This window comes from Furipterus horrens, unplaced genomic scaffold, assembly GCF_987537825.1.
Source record: "Furipterus horrens unplaced genomic scaffold, mFurHor1.1.pri manual_scaffold_4, whole genome shotgun sequence".
In the NCBI taxonomy this organism is placed as follows: Eukaryota; Metazoa; Chordata; class Mammalia; order Chiroptera; family Furipteridae; genus Furipterus; species Furipterus horrens.
In genome coordinates this window covers 1,873,918-1,897,368 of record NW_028327174.1, presented here as the reverse complement: position 1 = coordinate 1,897,368, position 23,451 = coordinate 1,873,918, and the positions used below count along the sequence as shown (strand labels likewise).

The 23,451-nt window shown below is 61.6% G+C and overlaps 1 protein-coding gene across 1 annotated transcript in view; it reads right to left on the bottom strand.

The window, feature by feature from the left end:
* CELSR1 (cadherin EGF LAG seven-pass G-type receptor 1) overlaps window positions 1-14,329 on the bottom strand; it is a 112,719-nt gene extending 98,390 nt beyond the window's left edge. The window contains exon 1 of the mRNA XM_090272255.1: window positions 10,384-14,329. Within this exon, the coding sequence (XP_090128381.1) occupies window positions 10,384-13,975 (3,592 nt within the window). The 5' untranslated portion in view covers window positions 13,976-14,329. The remainder of the gene's footprint in view (window positions 1-10,383) is intronic.
* Window positions 14,330-23,451: the final 9,122 nt, after the last annotated feature.

Genomic DNA, 23,451 nt, shown 5'->3' with positions numbered 1-23,451 from the left:
GTGACCCCCGCGCCCACCGCTGAGACCCCGGCACCCGGCCTGAATCCCCAGCCACGAACCCGCCGCCTGGGCTGGGCGGCACGGTGCCGGGGACACCAGGCTCCCAGGCGCCGGGGACCCTTCCTCACCCAGGGCTGTTGAAACGAGGTGCGTGTTCACCTTCATGGTTCAACACCTAAGAGACGTCACCCCGTATCAGACTCGGATGTTTACGGCCGTACCCGCCCTTTGCTGCCCGAAATGTCAGGCCCCCAGCTGAGAGTTCAGACACGCACAGAAGGACAGACTGAGTCCGGCAGGAGGGGCCCCGGATGACCTCAGTGACCCAGGGCGGGACAAAAGCGAGCTGGGCTCTGCCGCTCAGTCTTGGTGGGAAAAGGGCCCCTGACAGCTCGCGGCAGAGGCGCCTCTGCCCCGCATCCAGCACTGAGGGGTCGGGAGGGTTTCATTTCATTACCATTTTTTATTGTAGTAAATATGAATCAGCTTTAACACTGTCATTTTCAAGTGTCCAGTTCAGCCACATTCACTGCTGGGCGGCCCTCACCACTGCCCACCGCCAGGACGCTTTTCATCTTGGAAAACGGGGACTGTGTCCCTGTTAAACGCAAACTCCCCCTTCCCCCTCCCCGGCCCCTGGTGACCCCCGTTCTACTGCCTGTCATGCTGAATCCCAGGGCTCTGGGGACCTCCCACGATCCCACAACGCTTGTCCCGCTGTGACCGGCTAAGTCACTGGGCACAATGTCCCCACGGCCCTCCCGTGTTGTGGCAGGTGCCAGGGCTTCCTTCCCTTTTGGGGCTGAGTAACATGCCACCGCAGGGACATGCTCCCCTGTTCACCCAGCGATGGACGCCGGGCAGCCCCCGCCTCCTGGCCGCTGGGAACTGTGCTGCTGCGGACATGGGTGTGCAAACATCCACGTGTGACCTGCTGCTCCTTCTTGTAGGTGTGCACAACCCCGACGCGGGATTTCTGGGCCCTGTGCTAATTCTAGGTTTAAACTGTTTGAGGAAGCACCGCCCTGTTTTCTCGGCGGCTGCACCATGTCCCTTCCCGCTGGGTCCTCCACACCCCGGTCCACCTTCACTGCCTCCTGATTCGTTTTGATAACAGACACCCCGAAGGTGGGAGCTGGCATCTCACTGTGGCTCTGATGGGCACTTCCCCTTTGATTCGTGACGGTATCATTTCACGGCCTCGCTGGCCCTCTGTAAGGGCCTCGTGGGAGAAGGGTCTATTCGAGTCCTGTGCCCGCCTTTTTAACTGGGTTGCTTGCTCTCCTGTTGTTGAGTTGTGGGCAGTCTTTACATATTCTAGGTATCAATCCCTTGTCAGACATATAATTTGCGAACATTTTGCAGCAGCTTTTCCATAAGATAATTTCTCAGCACCTGCTATGGTCATGGTGAGAAAGAGGCTTCCCAAGCTACAGCCAGAACCCCCGGCTGGCTTTCTGCTTTTCTGCTCCTCAACCAACAGAACGGACAGGGCAGGGCTGGGGAGGGGTCCTCGGCCATAACTGGCGCACCCCTTCATTTGAACGGGGAAGCTGAGGCCCCGAGGGGGCCACCCTGCCCGGCGTCGGCCCCGGGCACAAGAGGGCGCGAGCAGGCTGCATCGCCAGCGCACGCTCACGGTCTCTGCGCCACCACAGCCGCAGCACAGCTGCACCGCAGCGCGGCAGGAGGCAGCTGCTGGGGCCGAGGCCGCGCGTGGCAGACTCTCCAACGATCGCAGACGCCAGTTCACGCTGTGAAGCCCATCCTTCAACAATCACCACGCTGATAAACGTTTATTGCCCTGGGAGAGAGTTCTTATCTCCAAATGCTAACAGAGCATGTGATTTTATTTGAATTAGTTGGTTGTTTACCTTAACCAAGTATCATTTAGATTAGACATTTACAAAAATCCTGAAAAGAGCCCCAGCTGGTGTGGCTCGGGGGGACTGAACGTCAGCCTGAGAACTGGCAGGTCACAGGTTCGATTCCCGGTCCGGGCACCTGCCTGGGTTGCGGGCCAGGCCCCCAGTTGGGGGCATGTGAAAAACAACTGACCAATGTATCTCTAGTACATTGATGCTTCTCTCCCTCCCTTCCTCTCTAAAAACAAAAATAAAATCTTTTCTTAAAAATCCTAAAAATATTTTTTTTAAAAGATACAGAACTGGCAATGATTGATGGATTCATGGAGGGGCAAAAGAGGGAGGGAGGGAAGGCGGAGGAGTGGAGGGAAGGCAGGCAGGTGGCTCCCAGGCCCACCCAGGGGCTGGGAATGTCAGCCAGCCGCTCAGTGTGGGCCTGCCCCAGAGTCTGCCGGCCCCCCACCCGGTCCCTTCCTGTAACTGGTGCACACGGACCCTGCATTCCTGCTTCCTACAGCACAGCTCCTCCACGGGAGACCCTGCAGAGCCTCGGGGACAGCCCACCGGGGCCACTCCGCCCCATCCTGCAGCACGGCCGCCCTGCGCCCCAGGAGGGGTGAGGCGGGGAAGCTGGGTGCCCCCATGCACACGGCCCCGCAGTCCTCCTGTTCTGGGCAGTGTGGTCACCCACGCGGAGCTCCTGTCTCCGGAATCCAGCCCTGTGCCCTGGGTGCTGCTGGGATTAGCCATCGGCTGACAGCGGGACTGAGGGGGCGTCACACACTGGTTAGAGTGCTCAGCACCAGGGTCCGAGCCTGGCTCTGTGCGCCCCCATGAGCTCTCCAGCCTCAGTCTCTGCCTGTGACAGGGGGTCCTCTAAGACCCCAGCATGAGTCAGGGAATGGAGACACACAGACCAGGGCAGTGTGGTGACAGCGTTCCTACGTGACCAGCCTGTGCCCCGTCTGGCTCTGAGGCCAGGCTCTTCCACAGCAGCCCACCCAGGTCTGCAGAGGTTGCCACTGTCCACCTGTCTGCGAAGCCCCGGGGAGCAGAGGGGTGCAGAGGGGAGCAGAGGACATGACCAGGCGGCAGGGACGGCCTCCACCAGGGAGGACAGGGGCTCAGGGGTGCCTGACACTCCCCGCCCCTCAGAGCTGGCACTAGGCATGGAGGGACCTGGGGTTTCCACACTCGTACAGAAATGCAGACGGAGGATGGGTGGGCCGGGCCCCAGGGTCCCCTGCATCTCGTCTAAACCTGGGAAGCACGGCCCTGTCCCAGGCTGCAGTCCCAGGCTGCAGCCCCAGCGCCGGGGGTGCCCTGGCTTGCTCCTGGGCGACGCGGACGCAGGGACGGAGGCTGCTCCCACGAGACAGCGGTAGGACGGCGCACATGCTCAGACAGGCAGCACCTGCAGGGCTCCCAGCACGTGGGGTGGTTGGAGATCACCCCAACATCACCCCCACATCTGACCACCTAACCTCACAGCCCCTGCCGTCACCCGGACTCCTCAGCCACCCAAGCTGGGGCCTGCCCCCTCCCCACAAGCACCCCCAGGCCGTGCCACCAGCAGACGTGAGGAACGCCATGCGGCCTCCTCCGAGGGCGGGCCCGCCAGGATCAGGCCGGGAGTGCCTGGTGGGGAAGGCAGGCGGGGGCTGAGGCCTGGGAAACCTGGCAGGTCGCCCCTCCCCGGGGCCAGGTGTGTTGGCCCCTGTTACAGCAGCACTCCACGGCCATCTCGGAGTCCCCAGACAGGAGCCTTCCACACAGCGTGACCACTGTGTGTGCGTGGGGGGGGGGGGGGGTCAGTAACAATCCAAACACCCAACAGAGCAAACCCGCCCCATCAACTCGGGGCCCAGTATGAGCCAGGCCTGACAGGGCGCTGGCCTTGCGGACGGTGCACCGGCCTGGGGCGTTCAGGTGCCTGTCCCTCCTGCAGCACCTTCCACACGGAGGGCGCAGAGGGCAGCATCGTCTCCCATCTCAGGTCCCCGCGATGCCTACAGAGTCGTGGGAGAAGGACACCCACGCAGGGGGAACCTGCTCCCCTCCGCCCCCCTGCACTGACGGTGCCCCACGGACAAGTTCACGGGAAAGCGGACACCAAGCCGGGCCCGACACTTTGCCTGCGGACGTCACGATGCTTGGCACTGGCCGAGCCTGCAGGACGCTCCTTCCACGGGGCGCCCAGAGCCCCGGACCCTTTCCAGCCCCGGACTGAGACCCCAGCACTGAGGAAGCCTGTGTCCCCAACCAGCTCCCTGGTGCAACCAGAAAGGGTGACGGGAAGGAACGACCACGCTCCACAACGCACCTTCAGGTCGTTGCCGCACATGTGTCTGTGTGCACGTGTGCATAAGCATGTGTCTGTGCGTGTGCGCGCGCGCACGTTCATGTGTGTCTGTGTGCGTCTGTGTGTTTGAGAAAGAACCCATGGCTGTGTCCAGGACATCAGGACAGACCCCCCCAGAGGGATGGAGACAACGGATGTAGCGCTGGGCCCTCCTGAGTCAGGGGGTGCTCACACACAAAAAGGGGAGCTGATCCCCCAGCGGTCCACGAGCTCTAACCTGAAGCGAAAGTCTGGGAGTTTGGCCACTGGAGTTCCCCTGAAAATTGCCCATCCCTTTCACCAAGGGCCGAGCGCCCCAGCAACACACAGGCAGGCTGACAGGGCGGCCGGAGGCGATCCGTCCCCCCTGACCGCCCTCTGGTCCCCGCGTGAGGACAGCGGAGCCTCCTGTGGCCTCCACCGGTGAGCCCCGCCCAGGACCCTTTCAGCTCGTTCCATAAATAACCCACAAGTACTGGCTGAGCACCTCCGACGTGCCAGGCCCACAGGGGACAGCAGAGGGTGCTCCCCACCACCCCCCACAAATACAGGGTCATTCCCTGGACCTCTAAAGCCAGGCCCCCGACCGCCCTGCATCTCCTCAGGTCACCTGGTCCCCGGTCCCGGACACACACGCAGAAAGCAGGAGGGCTGTGGACTGCCCTCCCCACACCCGTGCCCAGGAATTTAATTCTAGCACCTTCGTAGGAACTACACGTTCACGTTCCAAGACAAGAAAAAAAAACCAGAAAACTATTTCCCCCAAGGCTGTGAGCTGAAAGAAATCACGCCAAACATAGGAATATTTTCCACACGCTCCGCCCCATGCGATAAAATCTACCCTGCTTGCCTCGGAGTGCTGGCAGGGTGGCGGCGGTGGCCCCGTGCCACACGCCACGCCCCAGGCTCGGACGCTTCAGCCAAGGCCTGGCACCCACCGGCCCACCTGCCGGCTCCTCACAGGCCTCGGCTCGCGGGCGTCAACACAGGCAGGTGTGTGCGCAGCCCCGACCAAAGAGGGCCTTCAGCGGTGGCGCCAGGTCCCGCACGCAGGTCCGGCGTCACCAATAACACGTCACTTTCCCAGCACCCACCCTCCACCAAGGGGCTCAGGTGTCTGCGACTTTTCCTGGATTTTTAAAAATAGTCACCCTAGTTGGTGGGTGAGGCCAGATGGAGGCCTGAGGTCACCAGGCAGCTGCTGGCCTTGGCCCCTGCCCATGGGCCCCTGGCCCTCCTGCTCCTCCGTCACAGTCCTGTGACTCAACAGGAAGCAGTTGTTACTGTCCCCACCCCCATCCTGCAGCCCCGTCCACACTCAGCATGGCCTCACAGACTCACGGTGACCACTGAGACTTGTCTCCCACGCCCAGGGACTCCGAAAGGTGCCCGTGCCCATGAGGCGCACACCTGCACAGGCAGGGAGAGCCGAGGACGGGCTGGGATGGCTGTGCACATCACCAGGCCCGCTCCTCAGCCCCTCCAAACCTCACTCGCCCCCAGCGACCCTGCCCCCCGCTCCTCCAGGGCGCTCCCAAGCCCCCCACCACTCTGGTTCTCACTAAGGCCCCCAAGAGGCTTCACATCTCTGTTCTCAGGCTCCCCAACTGCCACTGGTGAGCCCTTCCGGACCCTCACTTCCCCAGCACCCGGGGTCCCAGGGCCTGGGGCTGCCTCTGCCCCAGCCCTCACGCAGGTCCTTTCCCCCCCCGACAGAACACTCGGCCCACAGCTCCTGGAGGCTGTGCTTGGGCCCACCCTCGTCGCACTCACCCCTGCACTGTGGCCTCCCGCATCTGTCGACAGGTCGCCGGCCAGCCCCAGCCCCGACCATCGTCTCTGCCAACCCCGGCCCCGGGCGGCCCACCTTGGGCCGTGACCCCAGACCTGCACATCTGGCCATCTCTATGACAACCTCAAAGGTGCCCCAGCTGCGCAGGGTCCACAACAGGTCTTCCCCAAAGTCGACCCCCCGCAAGGCCCCTGGGCTGGGGACACACCTCCCTTGCCTGTATTCTCACGTTGCCAGAGTCCTTTGCCCTGGAAAGCACAGCCCCGCCCCAGGCTGCAGCCCCAGCGCCCGGGGTACCCTGGTTTGCTCCTGGACAAGGTGGACGCGGCGATGAAGACTACACCCCCCCTCCCACAAGGCTGCTGTAGGAGAGCGCATGTGCTCGACAGGCAGCGCCTGGGGGAGATCCCAGCAGGCGGAGGTGTCCGAGATCAGCCTCACATCACTTCCACAACCCCCTCCCCGACCTGAGCCCAGCCAGGCCCTCCCCTCCCTGCTCACTGCCTGGAGCGCTGTTCCCCTCAGCCGCTCAGCCACCACCCCAATCTTGGCCCCAGCTCTTCTAACCCCTCCCAGGCCCTCCAGCCAGCCTCCCAGGTTCCCCCTGCCAGGGACGCATTTATCCATTTTCAGTCCCCACCCAACTGCTGGGGACTCACACACAGTAGGCCTGGCACACAGTAGGCGCTCAACAACACTCCTTTGTTTCTAAAGTATGTTAGGAAGAGACTATCCCCAGAGTCATGGAAGCCCTGAGATGGTTAACTCCCTGCCCAAAGCACCTGACTCTGTCCCAGGAGAGCCCAGCTCAGAACTGCAGTGGTTCAAGCCAGGAGAGTCAGAAGCAAATAAAACGCGGCGTGCCCGGTGAGTGCCGGGCACCACGACCTTCTCCTATCTCCTTGTTTGCAATCATCCACTGAAAAGTCCCTACGATATCCTCTATTTAACTAGGCAAATCCTTTCTAAAACTTTATCAAGCCTGGGCGACATCGCACCACATTCTCCCCACCAAAGCAAACGGCACAAAGGTGAGTCAAGCCTCCTTCACCATTTCGGTGTTTTCTGACATGTCTGAACGACGTACCCACCAATCATTCTTTCCCCGCCAGTGCTACCTTCCCCACGTCCACGGGTCCACCACACCCACCAGCACAGGGCCATTTTCTGCCCGATGTCATGTTCTGCAACGCACGGCTTAAGGCTTCAAACCCACAGGCACACACATGTTCAAGTCGGATTAAAAAGGTCACTGTTAGCAGAACACCAGCGTCTAGCATGGCTGCAGACAGCATTCTACGGTCATTGTCCCACTGGGTGATTAGCCAAGTGCCTGTAAAAATCCACGTATAGCTTTTCTAAACACTCATAAGAAAAAGCCCCGACCACACAATGTTAAATGTCATTCAAAACCATCCCATGGAAAAGAAACATCGTGTGTGGCTGGATGTTACCCCAAAATGGCAGCTATTTGAATTTGACTATATTCAGAATTCAAAAAATTTTTCAAATACTGTTTTGTCCTTGTTACGCTACATAAAACCATAAACACCATCCATTCACAGTAGAAATAGCTGCTGAAGCCCCCCAGGAGGAACGGAATCCACCTCTGTCCCCGGCACCAGCCACAGAGGCTCCGCCCCCAGGGACACCGACCCCAGGGGTACCACCCCGGAGACTCAGACTCCGCCCCTCCAGAGGCCCCGCCCCCATAGGCCCCGCCCCCAGGGGCACAGGTCTCAAGGGCGCCTCCGCCAGAGGCTCCGCCCCTCCAGAGGCCCCGCCCCCTGGGCACCGCCCCCAGAGACAACAACCCCAGGGGCACCGCCCCCAGAGGCACCTTCCCAGCAGGCGCCTCGCTGGAGGCTGGCAGCCCTTCCTGGCAAGGAGCTCAACCCCCCAATCTGGGCTGCGCCGGGCAGCACCCCCAGGGCGGCACCAGGGCATTCGCGGCTTTAGGGCACGGCTGTAACCGGGGAAGCCAATAACCCTTCCCTGAGAGCGGTGTGTAGGAGTGGGAAACAACAGCCCTCCGCCGCTCCCCAATAAAACCTTAAGAATCGACTCCGGTTCATTTCAAGGGATGCTCTCTGCTTTGTTGTCTCTCTGCACAGCCCTTTACTGCTGGAATTACAGATGCTACAGTTTATGGTGGTTTGCTTCCTCAGGGCGTGAAATCCGAGTCAAATGGTCTGAGGGTGCCACGGAGCGCCCACAGCTGCCTACTTTAAACCCGAGGAAGGATGCACCACGGTCACAATTCAGCTTGGCCACTGATTTCTCAAAAACTCTTGTCTCGGGTGCGGAGTGGGCTTGCTTGGTCTGGATCATGGTTCAATACCCGGCATTCCTGCTCCCTGGCCGTGTGGCCCCGAGAAGGTTAGCTAACATGTCTGAGCCTCGGTTTCTTCATCGGTAAAATAGGCAGCAGGCCAACGCCACTCGACCTCCCAGTAACCAGGATGTTAAGTGACAGTGTCAATACAGGTTACAGAAAACTGCATGCTACCCAGTAAAAGGTCACATGCCCAAGGTCTTCCAGCGGGACCTGCTGAGTGGGGACCTGCGTGCCCTGGTCAAGTCGCACTCTGAGGTCCAGCAGGTGTACGTGTGGTGGTGCAGGCAGCATTGTTACCTGGGGGGTCCACACAGGAGCCCCCAGTGCCTGGTTCAACCAGGCTGTGTCACAAAGGACTCAGAGCCCAGAACTGGATCACTGGGACAATTGTTCTCGCAAAGCACATGGATTCCCCAGCCCACCTCTGACCGTGGTCCAGACTGTGGACCCACCAGGTAGGCGAGGCGGCCCTCAGTCACTAACTTCTTTTGAACAAAATCCACCCTAAATCCTGTTATCCGGCCAACACAGGGGGGCCCACATTCCTGATGCTCCAGACACAAAACATCCCTGATCCCGGCGCGCACCCGTTCCCACTCAAGCACCAATCCCCTACAAAATCAGCACCCTGCGATACTGCCAAGTCGTGTTTATAGAGGCTGAAGTTCCCGCTCCACTTTATCTAGCAGATAAAACAATAGCAAAACGCAAATGGAATTTAGGAAAGAGACGTGTTAAAAAAATGTGTGTCGCTGCTCAGAATAGCCATAATCTCAGTTAACACTTCTCCCTGAGGGACTCTTCCGTACTCTCTACACGTATTCACAACCTTGCAGAACCTAAAATAGCCACCTGCAGAGAGACTGGACAGCCAAAGTCTGTGGTGCAGTATTACATCACTTCAGAATGGGACCGTAAGTTCCAGATCTTATAAGCAAACAACCAGAACCTGTTTGCTCACCACCCTTAGTATATAAAGAACTACAGCCAACTGTGGAGGCAAAGCAAGTCATAAAACAAATTTTTTAATTCTTCCAGGGCTCCCACGGTAATAGCGTAACCTAATAATTTACTGTTCAAACAATTCCTCTGAAACATTGACTCGACCCACGGATCTGAGCCTTTCTTGGTGATAATTAAGGTCACCTGTCCACAGATGGACCCCCTGAGGAGTTGCTAGGGGTCCCTTATTGTTCCCCAGCCCCCGCCCCGCCAAATCCTTCTCTCCCACGTCTCCCCAATCCTACACCCACTCTGTCTCCCTCTCCCCAGCCCCACAGGCCCCATCTGGCACACGGGAACAACTCTTTGCTGCCAAGCACTAGGCCGGCCAAGGCGAGACTTCCTCCCTCCTCTGCTCACCCCGAGCCCTAGCTGGGCTCCCACACTGGCTCCACCAGAGACCTGGGCAGGCCTCTAAGTAACACCCAAACGAGGAGCCCGAGTCTAGCGCAGAAACCAAGATCAAAAGTGGCTACGCTTTTCAAAGCGCTCCCACACAGAGCACACAGAGCCCGATTGTCATTATCTGGAGGAGACAGAAAAGAGACACCAAGGGGACTGACTCTGCTATATTATGGGGTGACTCAGGGACCCATCCAGCAATTTCCAACGGTCCCACCCGTGAACTAATTGGCACATGGGACGGGCAGTGACCTTTGATCTTTCCAGACAGGTGTGTGGCTGACTGCAAAGCACCACCAAGCAGACCAGATGACTCAGAAAACCCCGGAGACCAGGTTTTAATAGCGCAACTCGGCAGACACGGCCGGCTGAGGAAAGTGCCAAGAAGCCCTGGTCTTGAACTTGAAGAAGCCCAGGCCTGCTCCCAGGAAAAATGCTGAGGGAAGCAGGGCCGTGTCCCTCCCACTCGGTTGGCAGGGGTGGGGAGCCCCCTCCTTCCTGCGCCCAGCATCCAACCAGAGGCCACAAATCCACAAAGTGTTGCCCGGGCCCAGCCCGAATGCGCGCTGGCACGCTGGGCAGGCGCCTGGCAGGTCCCTGCAGCTCCCCAGGAGGCTCAGCAGGAGCCCCAAGGGCCACTCACCGGAAACGGACACCTCCATGAGCGCCTCCAGCGGCCGGTTGTTGTCCAGGTCGCGGCTGAGCTGCAGCTCCCCCGTGGCCGAGTCCAGGAGCAGCAGCTGCAGCTCGTTGCCCTGCAGGAAGGTGTAGTTGAGGCTGTCGGAGAGGTCGGGGTCGTGGGCCGGGATGCGGCCAATCACGCCGGTGGGGAAGCTGTTGGACTTATTGGTGACGTAGTTGTTGAAGAGGATCTGGAAGTCCGGCAGCACGGGCGGGTTGTCGTTCTGGTCTAGGAGGCGGACGCGCACAGTGGCCCGGCTCACCAGGGGGGCTGACGTGGCCTGCACCACCAGCACGTACTCCCGCTGGATCTCGAAGTCCAGCTCGACCAGGGCACGCAGGTCTCCGCTCAGCAGGTCCAGCTGGAAGACCTCGGGCACGTTGCCCTCCACGATCTGATACATGATCTGGGCGTTGGGGCCTTCATCGGGGTCGTTGGCACGAATCCTCGCCACCACGGACCCCACGGGACTGTTCTCCTCTACCAGCAGCTCCAGCTCGTCCCTCTCAAACACTGGGGGGTTGTCGTTAATGTCCAAGACGGTCACCTGGATTCCCACGAAGGCACTTAGGGGCGCTGGGCTCCCCCGGTCCACAGCCACCACCCGAAGGTTGTACACGGCCACGTTCTCCCGGTCCAGCCGGCGCTGGGTGCGGATCACGCCTGACGTGGGCTCAATGTAGAAGTCCCCATCGCCATCGTCCCCACCCTGGAAGGTGTAGAGCAGGCGACCATTGGGGCCTGAGTCCCGATCGGTGGCAGAGACCTGGAGGACGCTGGTGGACGGCGGCGCATCCTCGAAGACGGAGCCCTGGTAGAAGTCCCGCAGGAACCGGGGTGCGTTGTCATTGGCATCGAGGATCAGGATCTCCAGGGAGGTGGTGTCAGACTTTTGAGGGATGCCGTTGTCTCGGGCGGTGATCGCCAGCGTGTAGGCAGCCTGATCCTCGTAGTCCAGCTCCGTCATGGTGTAGACCGTCCCGCTGTCAGGGTCAATGCGGAACTGCGGCACCGGGTCCTCCAGCACGTACGTGATGCGTGCGTTCTCGCCCGTGTCCTCGTCAGTGGCGCTGATGGTGGCGATGGAGGTGCCCACGGGCCGGTCCTCACTGACGCTCACTGTATAGTGGGAGCTCTGGAAGACCGGCCGGTGGGTGTTGGCGTCGGTCACGTTGATGAAGACCTGCGCGGTGTGCGAGCGCGTGCCATCCGACGCGGTCACCGCCAGCACGTACTGCCGCTCCTGCTTGTAGTCCAGCGGCAGCGCCAGCGTGATGAGTCCGCCGCCGCTCTGGCTGCTGAGCGCGAAGCGGTTGCGGGTGTTGCCGCCCGTGAGCTGGTAGGTGATCACGCTGTTGGCATCGCGGTCACGGGCGCGCAGGGTCAGCACGCTGCTCCCCACCGCCGCGTCCTCATTCAGGCGCAGCTCGTAGGTGGGTTGCGTGAACACCGGGTCGTTGTCATTTACGTCCAGCACCGTGATGGACACGCTGGCGGAGGAGCTCATGGGCGGCGAGCCGTGGTCCACCGCCTCCACCCCGAAGCTGTAGTGCTCCACGTCCTCGCGGTCCAGCTCCGCGCACACGGTGATCCAGCCCGAGCTGTTGTGGATCTGGAAAGGGAAGTCGGCGGCCGAGGCAGGGTCCTGAGCCCCAGCGCCGCCCCCGGAGGCCGAGGCCGTGTCCACCAGGCGATAGCGAAGACGCGCGTTCTCCCCCGCGTCTGCGTCCACCGCCTGAATGTGCAGCACAGAGTGGCCCAGAGGCACGTTCTCCAGCACGGCCGCCTGGAAGGGGCTGCTCACAAAGATGGGGGCGTTGTCATTCACGTCCAGCACCTGCACCGAGACCAGCCCCGAGGAATTGATGAGCGGGGGCCGGCCGGCGTCCTGCGCCTTGATGCGCAGCGTGTACTCCCGGATGGCCTCGAAGTCCAGCGGGTTGATCACGTCCAGGCTCCCGCTCAGCGAATGCAGGTAGAACTGCCCCTTCAGGTTCCCGCTGACGATGCTGTAGTGTATGGCCGCGTTCTGGCCCTGGTCCCGGTCGGTGGCCTGCACGCGCAGCACGGGCGTGTTGACCGCCACATCCTCGGGCACCTGGACCACATAGCGCTTCTCGCTGAACTGGGGGTAGTTGTCGTTTTCGTCCTCCACCACGATGCGCACGGTGGCCGTGGCACTGAGCGGACCCGGGTTTCGGCCCTGGTCGTTGGCCTCCACCAGCAGCTGGTACTCGGCTTCCTCCTCGCGGTCCACCGCCGCTCTGGTGCGCACCACGCCCGAGCGCGCATCGATCTCGAAGACGCCACGCGCGCCCTCCAGCAGGCGGTAGCGCATGTTGGCGTTGGAGGGCGCGTCGCCGTCGGTGGCGCGGATGGTCAGCACCTCGTAGCCCACCTCCAGGTTCTCGCGCACGCGCTCACGGTACTCGGCCTGCTCAAACACCGGCCCGTGGTCGTTGGTGTCACTGACGGTGACGGTGAGGTAGGTGGCGGCCGAGCGGCGCGGCGAGCCGTGATCCACGGCACTGACCTTGAGCACGTGCGTGTCCTTGGTCTCGCGGTCCAGGGGGCGGGCTGTGCTCACCGCGCCCGTGCTGGCATCGACCAAGAAGAAGCCGTTGGAGCGCTCATCGAACAGCGCCTCCATCTGGTAGCTCAGGCGCCCCGCCTCGCCCTCGTCGGGGTCGTGTGCGTGCAGCTCGATGACCGCGGTGCCCGCCGGCTCGTTCTCGGGCACCGACACCTGGTAGCTGGGCAGTGGGAACTGAGGGCTCGTGCTACCACTGGCGCCGCGCCGGGCCCGCCTCGCCGCCCGCGCCCTGGTCTCGGCCTGGGGCAGGCTTGTCGGGGAGGGCGTCCCCGCAGCCGCCTCTAACGCCAGCTCCACCCGGATGGCGCCGGTCGCGCGCCTCAGGGCACACAGCAGGCGCAGGCGGGCCGAGCCACCGGGCGGCAGGCAGACGGGGCGGCGTGGGCAGCGGCGTCCGGGGTGCAGCGGGCAGCTGCAGGCCGGGAATGTGGTCAGGGCCGCCAGCGCCGAGTGCAGAAGGGCCCCAGCACCGCCGGGGCCCGGAAAGCAGAGCACCGCGCCGGGCCCGGGCACCGTGAGCTCAGCCCTCGCGCGCAGCTCCGCGCTGCCTGCAGCCCGTCGTTGCCTCAGCCGGGCGCCGCAACCCGGACCGTGCGCGCGCGCCCGCAGACGGAGGCTCAGCACCGTCGGGGCGCCGCGGGCTGCCAGGCGGACTTGCAGCGGCAGCGGGCGTCCCCCCAGACGCGCGCAGCCCCGGGGCCCCGCACCCGGCCCGCGCCGACGCCCACCCAGCTGCCCGTCGTGGCTCACATCTAGCAGTTCTCGTAGCACCCGGGGGGTGCGCGCGGTGTCCAGCGCGTAGGTCCAGCCGGGACCGAGGGCGAAGGCGCGGGCCCCGCCGGGTACGCGCAGCTCCCAGGCGGCCGCTCGGAGCCCCAGCGCCGGTAGGGCGGCGGCGGCGGCGGCGGCAGCCAGAAGTAGCAGCGCGGGCAGCACGGGCGGCGGCGGCGGCGGCGCCATGGCCCGGAGCCCGAGCCCGAGCCGGGCGCTGGAGCACAATCCATGCACCCGGCGCGGCTCCGCATCCACCCGGCGTGGCCGGGGGGCGGCTCCTGCGCGCCCGGAGGCCGACCCTCGGGGCGGCCCGCGCCCCGCCTCCCCGGGGGTCCTGGCGGGGACACCGGGGGCCGCGCTCCCGGTCTCCCCGGCAGCTTCCACTTCGAGAGCACTTTGCGAAAGTTTGATAAGTTGGTTTCAAGATGGCTCCTCCTCGCGTCCCGGGAGAGCGCCGCGCATCAACCTGCAGTGGCTGCGGCTCCCGGTGGCTCCAGGTGGCTCTGCGCGGGCTCAGCCGGGTGGCGTGGGAAGCGGGGGCGGGCACGGAGCGGGGCGGGGGCTGCGCTCCCACAGCGGGATGGGTCGCACGGCTCCGCTCAGACCCCGGAGGCCGGCCGCTGCCTGGGCGGTGCACTCGCCCGCGCCCCCTCTCCCCGCTCTCTCCCCGCCCCCGGCCCGGCCCCGCCCCTGGCCCAGCAGAGTATTGTTCTGCCCCTGGGGGAGCCGACCTGGAGGTGCGCGCCGGGAAAATCGCTATGGAGACGCGGGGGCGCAGCCTGGGCCCGGGTGGGGGCCGGACCCACTCCCCCTCGGCTTCCCCAACCCACCTCCCTTTGGGGCGGGGCCGAGGGGGCCGGGCCGGGAAAGGCGGGGCTGGGGGCCCCAGACGGCGGCCACCAGTGGGGCAGTGGCTCTCAGCGTCCGGGGCCGGGGCCGACTAGGCCCAGAGCCCCCGCAACCCTCTCCGGTAGGACGGCTCCGTGGAGACTGCTGCCCCCGCCGCCGCACGCGTTGGTCCCGGGAGGGATGAGGGACGGGTACGAAGGTCCGGGAAGGGGGCCCGGGGCGTCCGACCCCGTTAAGGACTGAGGCGGCTGCTGGGGGCGTTTACATCTTCCCAGCAAAATGCCCCCCCCCCAAAAAAAAACTTGGTGCTTTGAAACCCTGTAGGCGACTAACTGGATTCGAGTCCTACTTGGCTGAAAGCACTTTTAAATGAAAAGAAAAAGTCAGGGTTGGCATTGGGTATTTGGAGCGGGGTCGGCAGAGGCGAGCTCATACCCCGCACGTGCAATGGGCCCGAGCGGTCGCGGACCCGCTGTCCGGTCCCAGAGCCTCCGGCTGCTCCTGAATCAACACCTCCGGGAGTGGGGTCCCTGGAGGCGCGGGAGGCGGAACCGCCTGCGCGGCTTAGAACCGTGCGAAAGCACCCTGCCCCCCACCCCACCTCCTGCAGGGCACAGCCTGGGGGTAAGGAACGTGTGAAGCTAACGGGGGCTTGAGCGCTGTGCTTTCCCTGGTGGGGGATGTGCACCCCCCCTCCCAGCAGCCCTCCGTAGAGCTCTGGGTGCTAGAACTGATTCAGGCCCCTGGCCCTCCCAGTTGGGAGGCAGGGGAGTGGCGCGGCTGGGGTCGCTCCGTCGGAGAAGGCCTTGGGGCGTGTAGAAGCGGAGTGGGGGGACAGATGTTTCACACTAGTCACTAATGCGGGTCTTTTTGAAGAGGGAGGGTCCCATCTGGCTCCTGCATTTCAGAGCTGAGTGAGCCCAGCGCAGGTAGGGGTGGAGCCCGTATGGAAACAAATAAATAACCTCAACCAATATTGCTCCCAGTTGCTGGAAACAACGTCTTCGGGCTGAAGCCAAATATGAGTATTTTCTTCCCATTAGCAACGATCTGAAGATGTTCTTATTGACCCAAAAGGTAGACGGAATTTGGAAGCTTTAAATCTGGGACTTTCCACGGGCGAGCCTGGGAGAGACGTTGCTGGAGGGAGGGGGAGGAAGGAAGAAGTCCATCCCGTAAGTGTGACCCTCCAGGACCGCGCCAGACTGCCCTTCCTCTTCCTGGGCAGGACAGGCGTTGGAGGGTCAGGAAGACTGGGGGGACCCCGCCTGAGCCTGCAGGGGAAAGCTGCTGGGGCCGGCCAGGGCGAAGGGAAGCAGGGAACCCACCTGCAGAACCCCAGGAGTGCGTATTGTGCAATAGGACTAAGTAGGAGGGGGGCTGGGTCTAAATAAACAGAAGGTGGTGTTGCCCTGCACTTGCTGGTATTTGAAAATTCAAATGCAGTGAATGAGTTTGGGTGTGGGCAGCTTTCCTGGAATAAGACACCTGCAGGCTGGAAGGTCCCTGCTGAGACTGCCCTGCGCCACTTCCTGGTCCCAGGGGCTGGGAGGGGACACAGGGACCGGGAGCCCTAACAGGATGTCCAGCAAAGGCCAGGAGACAAATGATGGTTCCGTTCACATTTCAGTCAGAAGCAGGCCCGGCTCCGCCAGACTCTGAGAAGACAAGGAGACGCGGAAACGTGAGGAACACCAGGGAGAGGGCATGAGCATGTCCGTGAGGGGCCACGGGGTGAATGATGTCATTTGCAGAATGAGGGTGGCACAGGCCTGGCTCAGGTGCGGATTTACTAGGGCTCAGCTTTACTGTTGGGCCATTGTCACCGAGCATGAGATCATCACTGTCTCCAAGGTCATGTCTGAAATCATGGGTGCAAGAGCACATGCCTATGTTCATGCTCCGGGAGAGGCAGGGGCTGGAGCTGTCATCTGAGTTCCCAGGGGCACCTGGGCTCCACCACAGACCCAGTCCAGCCGGGCGTCCAGTGAAAGGGAACTGTGGCCCTGGAGGGCAGGGCCCGTGCCTGGGGCTTCAGGAAAGGGCGCAGGGCGTGTGGTGGCTGGCTAGCATGCCTGTGAGGCTGTGCCCTGCTCACCTGCCCTTGTCCCTGAGGGTGGCTAGAAGCAACAGAGTGGAGCCTAGCAATGGCTCCGTGCCCATCCCCGTCCCCAAGAGCGGCTGGCCGGAAGAGGCCCCAGTGCACACCCAGCGCAGCTGCCACCGTTCCTCAGGCTCCACGAACCGTAATTGGTGTTTATGTTCTACACACGCACACACACACACACACACACACACACACGCCCCGGGGTGCTTCACATGAAGTGAGCGCTTTGCAGAAATGGAATGAAAGACAAGACAGAGCCGCGGATTCCCAGTGTCCTACTCGTTCCTGCCTGGGGCTCGGACCAGGACCTGCGTGAACTCCGGACCCTGTTCCCCACACACGGGGCTCCTGGGCCAATCCTGAAACAGCGAAGCTGCAAGGAGGACCCCGCCAGCAAAAGCGGGGACGCAGGTCTGGGCCAGGTCTCACTTTGCCCTTTTCTTTGGAACATGGAGGGAAGGACCCCTCAGGAAAAGAGCTCTTCGCTGCCTCCCCTCCCCCAGGGCCCACGCCCTCCGTGGAGTTGGACGCGTGGAAAATGGTGGCAGTTCAAACATGAACGTGCACAGAAGCGGGGTGACAGGAAGGTCAGGCCCGATTGCACATGTTTTCTGCACTTGCGCTCCCCAGAAAGACCCAGATAATGTCCTGACAAAATGGAAGACTGTTGTTCTGCTTGGAAGTTGCCAGAGCCTTCAAAACACAATCGCTGGAGTTTCTTTCTGGCTCCCAGGCCCTTGGACTGAGGTGTGTGGCCTCAGGACCCCTGGGAGATGTCCCTCCTGGAGAGCTCAACTCCTCATGTGCTCCCTGAGAGGCCCACCCCTCCCCTGGACAGGCATCAGCTCCAGGAAGGTTCTGGAAGCTGGTATGTGCAGCGCCTGGTTCTCCAATTTCCAGATGGACAGGAACACTGTGGATGGGGTGGTGGGCACAGGTCTCCTGCCCCAGGGACCCTGGCGCTGGTAGAAACAGGGCATCTCTACCCTACCTTTGTCCCAGGAGCGCCAGGCCTGTCCCAGGCAGGCCAGCTGGTCCCAGCTGGGGCTGCACTGGCCTCTAGTGGCCGAGCTCAGCTTCTGCCCCACCGGGGACACTGGATGGCTGCCCCCCTCCTGCACAAACACATGAAGTCCTGCCCTGTGCAGGTGGCAGACATGCATCAGGACCCAGGCTGAGTATGTGGGAACACACAGACAGCCAGCCCCTGGATCCCACACTGCCCCACTGGCTCCTGGGGCTCTCTGCAGGGAAAGGGGACCCCATTCCGCAGGGTGGCTCCTGGGTCCGGCGCTGCCCCACCGGATCCTGGGCTCTGCAGGGAAAGGGGACCCTGTCCCACTGCCCACGTGGCAGAGTCTCAGAGCACCCGGCCTGGGATGGGGGCGCTGGGACTCAGGCTCAGTCATCTCACCCTGGGTCTGGTCACCCACCCCCAGAGAATGACAGACAAGGAAGGGCCAACCCTAGTCCTTGGGCACCTGGCTGACGGACAGGGCGGGGGGCGCAGCTGGGCCAGAGGGGCTCCCAAGGACCAAGGAAGGTCACCCACGGCAGGAGCAGAGCCAGGCGGAGGACCACGACCGTGGGGGGCCAGGAGAGGGGAGCACAGGTGCCCCCAGGAAGACTCGGCACTTTGCCAGAGTCCGCAGTGGGAAACAGCCCAGTTCTGGCGTTGTCACGGCTGCGGTCGCTGACACTGTTCTACCACATGCACACACACGCACACACACATGTGATCCTGAGCGGACATGGGGGCACCGCCGTCTGAGCCGCGTTACCTTCCTCCGCGCCCCCCTCTTTTTCCCTGGAGATGTGCTTCACACGCGGTCAGACTCACCCTTTGGAAACTGTACAGCTCCCTGTTTTTAGGAGATTCACAAAGTCATCACCACTACCGAATTCCAGAACATTTTCATCGCCCGGAAAACCCCCGTGCCCATCAGCAGTGATCTGCTCCGGCCCCCGCGCCCCCCTGCTGGGCCCCTCACTGATGGGCCTGTTCTGTGGGACCCCACGCTGTGTGGCCCTGTGCCCCGCTGCTTCCGCTCAGCACGCCGTTCCAAGGACCATCCAGGCGGCGGCCTGGAGCGGCGTCGGTGCCCCTGCTGCGCGCGGCTGAGCGACGTTCGCTGCACAGGCAGGCAGGGTTTATCCAGGCTCTGCTGGAGGGTATTGGGCTTATTCGCGCTTTTTGACGACTTTGAATAACGTTTACTTTTGAGCGGAGAAAAAAAAGGCAAGGCACTTCTCTCTTCAAAACTGTGCACAAAATATTTTTGAAATTATTCTTTGTTTTTATATTTGACATTGTGACCACAACCAAGCCGTCATCAATAGCTCACAGGGGACTTTCCTTGGGGACTTTCTTTGGTCCCTACTGGGTACCGGGAGGGGCACTGAAGCTGCCTGGGACGGGAGTGGTGGAGTGAGGCTGGAAGCCAGTGGCCTCTGCTCTCCCGCCCCCTCCCTCACACCCTCACCTGTCCCCGACACCCTGACTGGACAGGATGGCCTCCCGCTCCCGGAAGCCATGCGGCAGGGGGCACGAGCTGCTTGGTGCCCGGCCCTGGCTTTCTCCTCGCATTCACACATTCATTCATTCATTCACTCACACATTCATTCATTCACTCACTCATTCATTCACTCACGCATTCATTCACTCACTCACACATTCATTCACTCACTCACACATTCATTCACTCACTCACACATTCATTCATTCACTCACTCATTCATTCACTCACTCATTCATTCACTCACTCACTCATTCATTCACTCATTCATTCACGCACTCATGCATTCATTCACTCATGCATTCATTCACTCATGCATTCATTCAGTCCGCATTCATTCATTCAGTCCGCATTCATTCATTCACACATTCACTCATTCATTCACTCACACATTCATTCATTCACACACCCATTCACACATTCATTCACACATTCACACATGCATTCATTCACGCACTCACTCACTCACTCACTATCCAGTCATTACCATGATAAACACAACATGCAGCACCCACCCTCGTGGAGAGATTACTCCCGTGGGAGGCTGCAGCCAGTGAGCCTGAGGAAATGCTCCACTTCAGGGGAGGGAATAAGGTGGGATGATGGGGGAGGTAGAGGCCGGGCGGCTAGTGGGGCAGAGACGGAAGGGGTGAGGAGCAGGCCTGGGAAGCCTTGGGGAGCAGGGAAGGGCCAGGGCAGAAGCCCGAGGCAGGAGCGTTGCGGGGCCATGAGTGGGGCGGGTCACGAGGACCACGGCCAGGACTGGGGTTTCTCTTGGGCACTGGGTGGGCAGGCGGCAGGTGGCTGGGGGGTGTGGTGCGTGGCAGCTTATGCTTCCAAACGATCGTTCCAGCTGATTGGAGGTGGCATGAGAGGACCCGGGAGGCCACACACGCCACAGGTGTCCTGATGGGGATGTCCGGAGTCCGAGCTGGGGTTAGGAGGGGAGTCAGCAGGACCCCCCCCCACCGATGGAGTGCAAGTGAGAAGGGCGAGAAATAGAGAAATCAAGGTTCCCCCAAGATCCTGGCTCACTGCTGGGTCGTCTGTGATCCAGGCCCCCTGCCCCACCCCTGCTCCACACCTCCTCCCTCTGATGCACCCTGGGGGTCTCACACAGGAGCCTTCCTCCACGAAGCTTTTCCTCATCTGCAGGAGGGCCGCCACGCACCCGCCACTCTGGGAAACGTCCAGTGAGAGTCCTTGTGCCCGGTCCCCCAGGGGCTGCTGGGAGGCAGAGCTGGGACAGCCCCCCAGTGTCTTCCTCAGGGGCTCCCACCTCCCCAGGACACATTTGGAGGGTAGGGGGTGACTGGGAGTCATCTTTCCTCATCTGTTTCTCTTACCAACTTGCCAAACTTTCTGGGGGAGCAGGGGGATGGCACGTGACTCTTTGGGAATGAGGGAGGCACAGAGAAGGCAAAGACAGTCCCCACATCCTAATTGTATCTTAAAACTAGAAAAGTAGTCTTGGTTGCTGTGGCTCAGTGGATTGAGTGTCGGCCTGAAAACCAAAAGGCCGCTGGTTTGATAAAATAAATAAATTCTTTCCTTCTTGAAAAGTCAAAAAACAAAAAATTAAAAAGTAAAGAGAAGGATCTCCCTACAAAGCCTGGAGCCAATCCTGTCCCTCCACCTCATCCTCTGCATGAGCCCCTTCCCGGGAGGGACCCCGGTGTGCCCACGGGGGGCAAAGCATGGCGCAGAGAGAGAAGAGTGCACCGTGCAGGCCGCAGCTCCAGGGAGCAGCGGCTGGAAGGTCATCGCTATTTCTGCCTCTGTTGCGATGGAATGTCCGCGGCCCGGGCCCCTTAGCAACACTCAGCACTGGAGCCTGGCCTCCCACGGTGCAGACGTGTTGGGAACTGAGCACAGGCCCCCCTTGTGGGCGCCTGGAGGCGGCGGGGAGGGGCAGCTGCCTGCAGGGCAGGGAGGGAGGCAGCAGGTGGAGGAGGCTGAGACAGGACAAGGGGCAGAGTGCGCCCCATCCCCCAGTCTGACTCTGGGCCTGAAGGACCCAGTACCTCTGTGCTTCCACCAGGGCCTGGGGGCGGTGCCATGGGGCCTCAAAGGGAATCTCAAAGGCTGGGGAGCCCGGGAACTTGGCCACCTGGTGATCAAGATGCCGCACAGCTGCGACCCTGTGGCTTCTGAGCGGAGAGGTTCTAGCCCTAAGGAGCCACCAACACCCAGGGCCTCCTGGTGGCCAGTCTTATCGAAGAGAAAAGGCAAGCTAAGGCCACCGGCTTTCCAAAGAGGCCTCTTTATTGCAGGACCCAGCAGAGACCCCCAGGGGGAAGTTGGCCTGAGCTCCGGGGGGACTCTTGGAGTCATCTAGGGGTGCAGGGACGGCTCTACTGCCCAGGCACTGGCTCTGACCCAGGCAGCAGGGAGCCCAGGGTGGGAGGGGGGCGGCCCGGCCTCCTGCTGGGGAGGTGCGTCATGCCCCGTGGGGCCTGGGAGCATGCCGAGACCCGTAGCTCCCCTCAGCTCCCCTCAGCTCCCCTCAGCTCCCTGCAGCTCCCTGAGGACAGTAGACCCCACCCTGACCCACAGGAGCAAAGATGGATGAGGACACTGTATGTGGGTCAGTGCCACCAGACTGGCCTTCGGGGTGCAGAAGTTGGGAGCAGGAGGTATGAGTGCTGGGTGCCCAGGAAGCTGAGAAACTCCCCATTCAGTTGACCTCTGTGGCACGCTGCCACCTACGTCAGGTGACAGAAGACAGGAGGGGCTGTTGGCAGAGCATTCAGTTCCTGCAAGTTTCAGCATCTATCAAAATTGGTTTATTAGTTGCTTTGCGTGACTCCAGGTCTGTGTGCCTCCCCATCCCCCAAGCTCTCTCATTGGCTGGTGCGCCCAGAGGAATGGACGTGGCCCGCTCTACCCCCTCTCACCTCTGCGGAGTCGACGTGGGTGTTTGCAGGGGACTCTGTCCCACCTCTGCCGCCAGGAAGGAGGGTGGGTGGGAGGCCCAGCGGTGCCACTCGCTGTGGGCTTGGGCTTGTCCCCTCTCCTCCCGGGGCCTCCATCCCCTCCTCTGTGAAATAGGGTGAACTTGTTTCCTGGGGCGGAAGTGACAACAGCCACAAACTTAGTGGCTTAAGAAACACGTTTTTCATCCTATGGTTCTGAGGTTGGGAGTCCAGCGTGGGTCTCCCCAGCTGAAGTACAACCTCAGCAGCACCGCATCCTTTCTGGAGGCTCTGGGGAGAACCCGCTCCCTTGTCCGTCCCAGCTTCTCGGACCGCACACACGCCTCGGCCACTGGGCCTGTCCTCCAGCTTCAGGGCCAGCGGGGGCTGGCACTGTGGCCTTCCTCACTTCGCAGCAGCCCACGCTGCCTGTCAGCCTCCTGCTTCCACCTCTAAGGATCCTCCTGGTTACGCTGGACCCACCCAGGAAACCCGGGACCATCTCCCATCTCTAGGGCCACTGATCAGCAGCCTTAGCCGTCTGCCGGCCGCGGTGAGCAGTGCCTGGAGAGCACAGGGCGGCTACCGTGTGACTTGACTTTGGACAGCGTGGTGAGCGGACCCCATAACAGGCCAGTGCGCTACCAGAGTCCAGGTGTTGCCTACATGTGACTGCATGGCCGGGCCAGCTCATAAAGACTCTAACAGAAGGAGCATCTGGAAGCAGGTGCAGGAGCAACAGCATGCCCTGATGCTCGTGAGGGACAGGGACCGAGGCAATGCAGAGCGGGGGGAGGGGAGCAGGAGGGGCCCCAGGACCCCTACCTCGAGCTGAGATCTTTAAAGGGGGAGATCCTCTTAAGGAGAGTGTGGGCCCATCTAATTCTGCCTGCCAGCGAAGGGAGCCTCCTGGAAATGTGGGTGTCTGCGTCAGGGCCCCAGACAGCAAACGTGTAATAACAATAATAACTTCCCCTGAGAATTTACACAGTGCTGGCGTTAAACAGCCTCACAGACAGAACCCCAAGGCAGGGAATGGAATGAACAGCCCCAGATTGGGAGCAGCTCTCTCTGACTGTCAGGAGCAAACCCAAGTCCTTCCTGGAGGAAAGCACCCCAATGTAGGCCTCAGGGGACCGGGAGCTGAGGTCCAGCCAAACAGACTCAATTAAAAAATGAGGAAATGGGAGAAAGTCATCATGAGATGAGAGTCAAGAGAAATAACCAAGATGTGGCTGCCCCCCAACTTCAGATATTTGAGTGTTTGAAGTAGAT